The 10,524-nt window shown below is 36.7% G+C and overlaps 1 protein-coding gene across 3 annotated transcripts in view; it reads left to right on the top strand.

Moving 5' to 3' along the window:
• The window catches only part of exo1 (exonuclease 1), a 31,396-nt gene extending 21,303 nt beyond the window's left edge, over nucleotides 1-10,093 (top strand). The window contains exons 11-15 of one of the 3 annotated variants that reach the window (XR_005708404.1): nucleotides 381-780; nucleotides 926-1,015; nucleotides 4,232-4,428; nucleotides 7,958-8,143; nucleotides 8,523-10,093. Coding sequence is in view for 2 of the 3 variants with exons in the window: in XM_040139660.1 (XP_039995594.1) it covers nucleotides 381-780; nucleotides 926-1,015; nucleotides 4,232-4,428; nucleotides 7,958-8,075 (805 nt within the window). In the remaining variant the exon portion in view is untranslated. Of the gene's footprint in view, nucleotides 1-380; nucleotides 781-925; nucleotides 1,016-4,231; nucleotides 4,429-7,957; nucleotides 8,217-8,522 lie in introns of those variants that run through there. The other 2 variants (XM_040139660.1, XM_040139659.1) reach the window with 2 other exon arrangements.
• Nucleotides 10,094-10,524: the final 431 nt, after the last annotated feature.

The raw sequence follows: 10,524 nt of genomic DNA, 5'->3' as shown, positions 1-10,524 counted from the left end.
AACATGATACCAAGTGTTAATTATGTAGATATATATTTTTAATTATACAGGTTTAGATGTGGTGGAAGGCATAATTTTGAACTGTGGGGAGAGCCAGACTAGCTCTTTCCCCCGGCTTCCAGTCTTTATGGTAAACTAGGGTAATCACATCCTGACTCCAGCTCTATGCTTAACACTCAGATGTGAGATTCATATTAAACATTGGTATATTTTGCAAAATGTTGAACTATTCCTTTTAAACGAAGGGCTGTACTTTTGGTTACAATATCTGCCAACATAATTTACTGTAATAATTTTTCTCTTAGTCATGCAGTTTTAGTATACATTATGGCTAACACTGTATATCATTATAATGTGATTGTGTTTATTCCCACACGCAGATTCTTCATCAGTTCCAATTCTGCAGCCAGTCTGAGCACTAAGGAATCGGCTCAGGAGGATTTACCTCATGGTATGTACCACACAGCTGTCAGTCCTACTAAGAAGAAGTCCTCTCCCACCATCCAGACCAATGACAGCGATGGTCCCGATTTTTCATCTGTGGACACCCCCAGCCCAACTACATCACCTAGCACCACATCCCCCAGTTCAGCCAGGCAAGGCCTCAGACTGTTCCACTGGTCAGATAGCTCCTCTTCCATGGAACGATCAAAAACTCCTAAGTCGACCTCAGGCCTGGCCGCCCTGCAGCAATTTCAGCATCAGAAGGAGTGTTTTTCCTCTTCTCCAAAGACCTATAGACCCTCTGGAGATGCACCATCCTCATGTCCATCAGCATTCGTACGTTCATACAAACCTTGTAGTTGGGTCAGCCGTTAAACATACATCATCATCAGAATTTCATGGCTCATGAGAGGGTGGGCAAAAAGCTATTTTGGTAGCGTGGCTTTGTGATCTTACATGTGTTTTTCATGTGCTTCCTCAGGAAATGAATTCACGCACAGATTCTGGGCCAGAGCAGAGTCCCACACACTCAACAAAAGTAGATAAGAAGCCCAGCATTCTGAGATCAAAGGTGGGTTAGTACCTGAGTTACATCAAACATTTTGCAGATTTTTGGTTTATCTTAGGTTTAATTCTTTACTATTTTCTTTACCATTAGACAGTAGACAAGGATTGAGTCAGCCTCCGTTATAGAGCTACAGACCACTAATGAATTTCATTATCATGGGTTTACGTGTTCCTTGATAGTATTGGATATGTGCTGGGAATGATGTTTTTCCACCCTGACAAGGAAATAAACCATAAAATATTATCATCCAACCCATAAACTCTGAAAGAAAGAGAAAATGGATATCAATCTTATGTCTGACACCTGGCCTGGATCTAGGGCTGAGCGATATGGCCAAAATACTATTACAGTGTTTTTTTTTTTTTTTCATATTGATCGATATCAATAATTATCGATATATACATTTAATAACATTCAGAAAGGAAATGCATTCAACAAGCTTGTAAGACCTCAAGGGTGCACACAATGTGTTTTGGTGAGCATAAATGTTTGTGTACAAGAAAACTCTACAGAGTAAGTAATTCAGACTTTAACTCAAATTCAATCTGATAACAGAATAACCATAAATTTTGGGAATTTTAATTGATCCAAATAAATGGAAAATCTAGTAAATTAAGGATGGGTTCATATAATGTTATAATCATTCAGTCAATACCATTTTATAGTACTATATTCAAGTATAACAGGGCACAAATGCTGAATCCCTGTTAGACTGATGACACTACGTGCATACAGTCCTGGTTGAAATTATTGGCACTCCTGAATTTTAAGTACAGAATTTAGAATATCTTCAAAAATACATGCAGATTAACCAATCTTGTATAATCAAAATATTTATATGCCCAAGGTTACTGAATGAAATAAAATTTAAAAAAAAACAAAACTCAAATCGAATAATAGTGAAATAATACAAACACAAAATGGACCCCAGACACAATTATTTGCACCTTTCATTAATATTTGGTTGCAGAACCTTTCGCAACAATGACAGCCTCTAAACATTTTTTGAAGCCATCCGGAAGCTTCTTGCACCCGTCTGCTGATAGTTTCTGCCACTTTTTCATTGCTATGCTTTCAAACTCTCTGAATGGCAGATTTCAGTTCTCCAAAGGTTTTCAATGGTGTTTAGGTCAGGACTCATTACTGGCCAGTTTAAAATAGTCTATGTTTTCCTTTTCAACTATTCTTTTGTGCTGCTGGATATTTGCGCTGGGTCGTTGTCCTGCTGAAAGACCTAGGGTCTTCGCCACAAAACCTATTTTTTTGACACTGGGGAGCACATCTCACTCTAAATGCCTTGGTAATCTTCTGATTTCATCATTTGTTTGATGCATTCAATGCCTCCAGTACTGGAGGCGGCAAAGCAGCTCCAAGCATGATAGAACCTCCACCATGTTTTACTGTAGTTAGGGTTTTCTTTTTCTTATGGGATTCATTTCGTCGCCTATAAACAAACCGAAGCACTGCATTCCCAAAGAGCTCTACTTGGGTTTCATCTGTCCTTCGAACATTATCCCAGAGAGACGGTCTCTTATCTATGAAAGTTTATTCAAACAGAAGTCTTGCCTATTTGTGCCTTTCTGTCAATAGTGGTGTCCTCCTTGGCCCTCACCCATGGAGCCGTAATTGGTTTATTGTGCAAAGTATGGTACGGGCGAAAACCATCACTCCACATTGGTCCAGGTCAGCCTGAAGCTCTTTAGATGTCTTGTGTGACATTGTTTTTCCACAATCCGCACTAACATTCACAGACTTCTCTCACTGAGTTTCTTTTAGCACCACGTCCTGGAAACATCTTAACAGTTTTATGATTGTGATGCTTCTTGATAACATTCTGAACTGCTGAAACAGGGATTACAAGATCTTTGGCGATTGCCTTGTTGCATTTGGATTTGACATGTTTTTTTGATAATAGCATTTCTGATGCTCTCAGAGAGCTCTCTGTTCTTCACCATTGTGAAAAAGAAACGGAAAAAAATCAGCCCCTTTTAATGCAGCAAAACTACCATTCATTGGTTAATTCAGGTCATGTGAACACTGAAAATTGAAGTTGAATCATGTTTGTTTTTATATTTTGTTTGAGGAACTAATTTAAATTAATCAAAAGTGAGAAAGTAATTGTGTAAAGCAGTGTTCTAAATTCTGTACTTCAAATTCAAGGGTGCCAATAATTTCAACCAGGACTGTATGTGTTCGAGAGAGAGAAAGAGAGACTGATTTGAATATCCTGCTTGTGCCTACAGTGTCCACTGGCTCTTTGACAAGAGCATCTCACTCAGGAGTCTTTCATTGCTATACTAGCTTTACAGGGGTTTTTTCAGCATAACTCACATCTCTGATTCGTGAAATTCACTGTGTATGTAAAGACATGTATAATGTATATAAATCCTTATATTTACTTGTCATTGAGTTAAAATTTATATTTAACGGGCCGTCTTGATAGCCAAATGGTTAAGACTTATCCCACATAAATGCAGAGGCCTCGGTTCAGTTCTGGCCAGCCACCTTAGTTTCATGTCATATTCCTCACTCTCCCTTTGTTTCCTGTCAGCCTGAATACTATTTGCTATCCAATAAAGACAAGTATGGAAACTTTTTTTCTGAAAAAGATTAAATTAATATTGAATGACTATGACTTTTAACATATATATACAGCAAAGTAGTAGTTTTTTTTTTTTTTTTTTTTTTTAATGAGAGGGAGCGAGAGAGTCTCAGGGAGTTAAACCTCATGGCTGTCCCCTCCTTCTCTCTGTGATCGCAAATACTATTTTAATGCAGCTCTATGATCGCAAATACTATTGTAATCTAGCTGAATTTATGATTTAGTTGTTCATTTACACTACATGAAATACAAGGTGGCAATCAATGAGCTTTAGAGGTGTTAGCAGGTGTAATTTTTTTTTTTTTTTTTTTAAGATACAGCCAGGTAAGGCTGGGTAATAAAACAATCTAAATAATTATACCAATAATGAAGTCTCTAAATAAATCCTTCTATACCAGCTCACTAGGGCAGAGGATTGCAGGAAATTGAGTCCATGTGAAGGCCTTTGAAGCCCCTACAACACAAAGACACTGGATAGAGTGGCAGCGGATTATTAAATTAGTGATTTAGAAAAAATGACTTTTAAGGCATTTTGTTGGTTGTAACAGCAGTACAACACTGTGCATTTTCCTCTGTGTTTTAATCTTGTCCCCTATACACGGTCTTTCTGCCTCTAGGTTTCAGGTTTGTCAAAGCCAAAGTCCAGCAGACAGGGTAGAGCAGCAAATATGCAAATGTTGGGCCCAGCCAGGGCCAGTGGACTGAGGAAGAAGACTGTGGGTTCTGGGAAAAAAGTCTCCTTCCCCAATAATGAGAACAACCCTGGTGTCCAGGCCACCATCAGCAGCCTCTGGAAGAACTTCAGCTACAAAAAGTAAAAGATAAATACTCAAGTTATTTTGCAAATGAATAGAATATTTGAGTATAATTCTGATCACTTTCTTTTACATGATTCTGGAAATTTGGTTTCAAAGGAAAGTTGTCTACTAAATATCATAGAGTATTATGGAGCCCACTGCATACCATAAATTCATTAACAATTTATGGTATGCAGTTGTATTAATCAGTGAGTGAGGGCTCCAAACATGCTGGATGCCTCATTCTTCATCCACATTAATGCCTATCTTTTTTCTGTCTATCTTCCATTGCACATTAATGACCTGAAAATCATGACTTGATAAGCGCATAAATAAATACGACCAATATACAGTATACTGGATTTTATTAACATTACTAACTACATTAGACACTAGTTACTACATTACTGAACAGCTTTGTTATTCAGTTCCGACTGGTTATTAAGTGACCCTGTGAAATATGCAAAAGTTTGTTTGTTTTTAAGCTGCAATTAAGTTATACTAACTGATTATCATATTACATCTTGGCGTTTGCAGTCTGATACACAGTGTCATTGCAGCCCAAACAGTGACTAGAACAACTGATTTTATACATCAGTGCCATCATTTACTGTAGTAGTGACTGGAATGAACATTTATTTTTCAGATACTTGGAACTGTGTAACATACTTTTAAAACTGTTGCAGGCATTTTGTCATCAAGTGAGGTCACCTTGCGAACTCAGCTTAAGGCATCTCAGAAATTCATCCCCTTATAAAAAAGAGATAGCACTTTCTAACAAGTCACCCTTTAAAAAGGGTTTACAAGGAGTAATTAATGACTTAATTAATATTTAATTAAGATGTACTAATGCTTTATAGAACATTGATCAGGCCATTAATAAGAACACATTCTGGGTTTCCAGGACCTTTAAAAAAAATCCCCCGTATTTAATTCTAACAACCCTGCCTGGCTGCTTTGCTAAAGACTTGGATGAGAAAAACAGAGTTTAGAGTTATGCTTTGTTTATGTTTTCAAACAGTATGTTTCACTTTTAATGTAATGTCTTTTAAGGTCAGTTCTAATTTATGGGTTTGGAAAATGTTAGGCTACCTCACATGACAAGTTTGGCTGGAGTTCCTGGATTGTAATGTTTCCCAAATCCAATACAGAGCAGAATGGAGCTGCTGATGTTAGCCTGCATTCCAATAAAGTGACATCCAGGGCCGACCGACATGTAGTAGGGAAAAATTTAACATAGTCTGTAATCCCAAAAATTTAGTTAATGATGTGCTTCTTGGCTGTGGATGTACTTGATTACTTCTGTAGCTGGTAAGATAGTCAACCAGATATGCTAACAATTCGGTTTATAATAGAACAAATACATCTAATGTTTAATCAATTTTTTACTTGATAATGCTAAATTCACACTACATGACTTTCAAAATCGTCACATAGCTGTACTGTACACAACTTGTTTTCTTGTAATCAGGAATCTTGAAATCGTTTTGGTTTGTACACTACATAACTGATCAGCAACAGGGGTCACAAGAAGATCTTTCCCTAGGAGGAATCCTCAATGAGTCTGTCTGGTCTCCAAACTATGTTTTGTCACAAAAACAAAGGCGAGAAGTGACACAAGAATTGATTCACTACCATACGTGAAGATATATATATTTTTTGATACCTTTTAATGAGAAACTATTTTTGAACAATACATTTTGTAAACACAACATTTTGGGCATACAATATAATATAAACAGAGTTAAAAACAAAAGGGAAAAAAATAAAGATTATTTAGTTCTATGTCAGAAGTATGCATAAAGAGAGAAAGAAAAGATTGAAAACAACAAAAATAACATACATATGAATCCACACAAGAGGTTTACTTAATCAATTATAATAAAGAGTTTCCATAAATTAATAGTTTTGTTTGCACGGTGGTGCAGTGGTAAGCACTCTCGCCTCACAGCAAGAAGGTTCTGGGTTTTAACCCTGTTTTGGCCAGGTACTACGGCTTCCCCCCACAGTCCGTAGACATGCAGGTTAGGTTAATTTGGCAACTGTAAATTGCCCATAGGTGTGAATGTGAGCGTTACTGGTTGTTTCTCTATATGTCCTGTCCAGGGTATACCCTGCCTTTCACCCAGAGTCAGCTGGGATAGGCTCAAGCCTAAAGCCTAAAGCAAGACCAAAGTAGTTTAATGACATACTGTTCATTGGTGTAGAAATTAGGATTGTTGAATATTAATAACAAATCATGTTCTTTAAGTGAAATTTCAAAATACGTTTTAAAATCCAATTGAAAATCAGCCCAAAACACTGTCACAATTATTCGGTGAATAAACTGTTGTTCTAGCCTTTCCACCATATAATTACAGAAAGAGCATTTGTCTTTTATATTAGGAATATATTTACAAGTAATGTAATTTATCGGGTAATATCTATATAAGATTATAAATAACAGTTCTTTTATTTTGCTAGGCAACACATATTTGTAGCAGAGAGTAAATACAATGTTTCATGTTCTACCATCAAGAACTTGGCCTGTCCATTTTATTTAATTTTAATTGTAATTTTAATTTATTTTTATTACGTTGTGAAACTCCTCCCCTGGGTTTCCCCAAACCCTGTATCTTGCGCTCTCATTGGCTGTAGCTTGTCACCGCACTCTGCCATTTACAACTGGGTCATAACACTTTTCAAAAAGGTCCAGATATTAAGCCTACCTGATGTCTTTCGGGTATCTGCCATGTATCGACGAGTCTCTGGGATTGTGTCTTTGAACAGTTCACAAATAGCAAGCGAATGCCGAATTCCCTCTGATCTGGAGTGGAAAATCAGGGCCAAAATCGTGTAGTGTGAACTTTAAGCTTTATTGGACAATTGCAATTTGAGTGAACGGTTTGATGAACAGTTAATAATAATTAACATTTATACTTAAAGACCTGATGAATTGTTCAAAACACTTTTTAACATTTATAATTGCAGATTTCTCACACAATTTTGCTGTCAACTTATCAGAAATGGACAAATGTGAATCTTTTAATTAAGGATTATTAACACTTATATTTGCAGACTTCACGGCTTTATTAGATAGTAAGACACTCATTACCCTCTCTTACTGTATTAATGGCTTGCCTATTAATGACTCTATTGCGAAGCATTTTTCACATCTTTGCAGCCCAGAAGTTGTTCTTATCAGTAACTTATACGTGATCTTTAAAGTAAAAGTAAATGATCTGTTGTTACAGCTTTTAAACCCTGTATAAATGTTTCTTACAAAGTGGTACTGATAAATATTTATTTTATGTAAAAATGTGTGCTTTCCTTCAAAATGTTATCTTTCCTTCTTGATGAGAGCAAAATGTCAGCTTTTTACTGGTCACAGAAATATCACTGAATTCAATATATTCTCTTGGAAAAATCAAAAATCAATCAATTTCCTTTTATTTGTCAATCTACTAGTCTATAGCCAACAGTATTTTTCCAGAACGTTTTTCAGTAGTTAGTTTTATATAGTTTCTGATGGAACACTTCTAAAACCATGCTGCTTGTGTTTTTCAGAGATTCCCAGAAGATGAATCTCTGTAAGGAAGAAAAGTCAAAACGCATGTCTCCAGTCAAAGACAACCTTCTGGCCAGCTCACCTCAGACAGACATGAACTTAATAACCAGCTTCTGATAGATGCTTTGAAGGTTTTAACCAGTGTTGATTGCTCTGTGTGGGAGTGAAGCTTTTAAACATACCATGTATGTCAATTATTTCTCATCAACCTTTATTTCTTAATAGTTTTAAATAAAGCAACTGTTGAAGTGAATCCTGGGTTAAGTCTTGAGTTTCCTATAGTATAGACAAGCTGTATTAAGTGTGTTTGCATCACATCTTCCAGCTATTGTCTGTTGCTTCAACCCAACAGTCAAAGAATGTGTCACGTAGTAAGTTGGCTGAAAAGATGCACAATGCATAATTGAGTGTTTACTGAAAATGCCCTACCTGCATGCAAACCTAAGAATGTGGCAATAAGACTGCTGACTGGTTATGTCTTCAGAAGTGTGTTGAGTAGCTTCACCCGTTGGACTGAGCAGAGGCTTTTCTATGTTGAGTGTTTAGAATTCTCTGTGTCCTCAGATTCTGCGGAGTATAGCAGCACGACAAGAACCCCAAATATACAGCCAGAGTCAAAGAACTATCTTCAGTGACAAGAACAACAAGGAATCCTGCAACAGATGTATCCCCCACAGAGCCCTGATCTCAACATCATGGAGGGATTACATGAAGAGACAGAAGACAGTGGAACAGCATAAATCTACAGAACAACTGTGGCAAGTTCTCCAAGATGCCTGGAACAACCTACCTGCCAAGTACTTTGAAAAACTGTGCAAAGTGTACCAAGGAGAACTGGTGCTGTTTTAAAGGCAAAGGGTGGTCACAGCAAATGTTGTTTGATTTAGGTTTTATCTGTTCCCTGCACTTTGGATGATGTTTACTGACACACACAAACTATTCATGACATTATTTTTCAGAACATTATCACTTTACTTCTAATGCCTAAAACCTTTACAGAGTTTATACGGGGCCCCTTAACACAATTCAAATGTCTGTGAGTTAGCAGTTCCATGAAATGGATATTTCCCCTCTAAACCTATCAGGTTGGAAACCACTGGACTAAATCCTAGCTGTATATAAAGTAGTTAAAACCAGCTCTACCTGGACCAGCTACAACAATAAAATGCTATAATATATTACTTGCAGCAGCAGTCTTTAAAGTATGTGTGGAACACATACTTTTACTTTTGACATTTTTAAATATATTTAGCTGATAATACTTTTGTACTTTTACTTTGGTAGGATTTTGAATGCAGGACCTTTACTTTTAATAAGTACTTTTTCATTGTTGTATTGGCACTTTACTTAAGTAAAAGGTCTGACTACATCCTCCATCTCTGAGGAAGAGAAACCGCTGAGTTTTACACTAGGTTGACCTTCCTCTCCATATGAACTTTATCTTTAATGTCAGTAATGATAGCTGTAGTGTAGAAGTGTTGTCAAAGGGGATGAATGTTTATGAAGGGAATTTTATTACATTTGTCGTTGCTCCATGTTGCTGTGGGGCAGAATACCTGAGCTAATCCAGATACCAGGCATACTTCAGTCCCTTTCAACCAGCCCAACATATTGCTCAAGGACCAGTGGCCTCACTGACTGCTCTAGCCTTGACACCTGTTTCGTAGTTAAGACACAATCTACAATACACTACTCTTAAAGGAAGAGACAATGGATTTAAAAGAGATGAGAATAGATCTTACACATGTAGATTGATTACTTTAAAAGTAATCATTTCATAATACAGGGTTAGGTCACTTAATATGTCCTCTACATACTTGGGCAGATGTGATGATAGATTTACGATTATCCAGTTTTGTGTGGAATGCTTATGGAGGTAAACTTGCTGTGTAACAGATGCAGAATGTTTGGAATGCCTATTGTACTGAATTAAGTTGAGCAGAGTAGATGTAATTAACTCCTTCATTGCATAAAACTATACAGTATAACTACTTACCTACAGTAAATACATATGTATCCAACAATGTTAGAGGTTTAAACAGTAAGAACTGAAATCCTTTTCTCTGCACAACAGTGTGCCAAGAATGCAGTTTCACAGCATTCCCTTTTAAATCTGACATGAGCAGAGACTGTATCAAGACTTGTCTCTGACTGATGCTTTTTTGTTACAGCAATATCTAAGTCAAATAAATCGTTCATACACAGATACGTGCATCATTATATAACACTTACTGGCTGAGCAAGACAACAGGTTGTATATACATGTCCCAGGGCAGAATAATATGACATTTTTAATCATACTGTCATTGTGATGTTTGCATTGTTCGTTGAAAACTGACATCTGACTCGATTCAGGAAGCACAAATCTCAATTTGTTTCTGGACACTTGCAAAGGAAACTGGTTCTCTTAAGAGATTAAAGTGGAAAAACACACAAGAGGATCTCTCAGAGTGTCAAGATTGAGTTAGAAAAGAGATGATAACGTTCAAAATGAGTAGATAAGTAAACCCAACTTTCTGGTGGCGTTCCAGTAATGCAACAGCTTTTTCAAAACTAATAATTAACA

Source organism: Xiphias gladius, chromosome 11 (genome assembly GCF_016859285.1).
Source record: "Xiphias gladius isolate SHS-SW01 ecotype Sanya breed wild chromosome 11, ASM1685928v1, whole genome shotgun sequence".
Lineage (NCBI taxonomy): Eukaryota > Metazoa > Chordata > Actinopteri > Istiophoriformes > Xiphiidae > Xiphias > Xiphias gladius.
The sequence above is the reverse complement of the archived record's forward strand: the minus strand, read 5'-3'. Positions and strand labels throughout refer to the sequence as shown.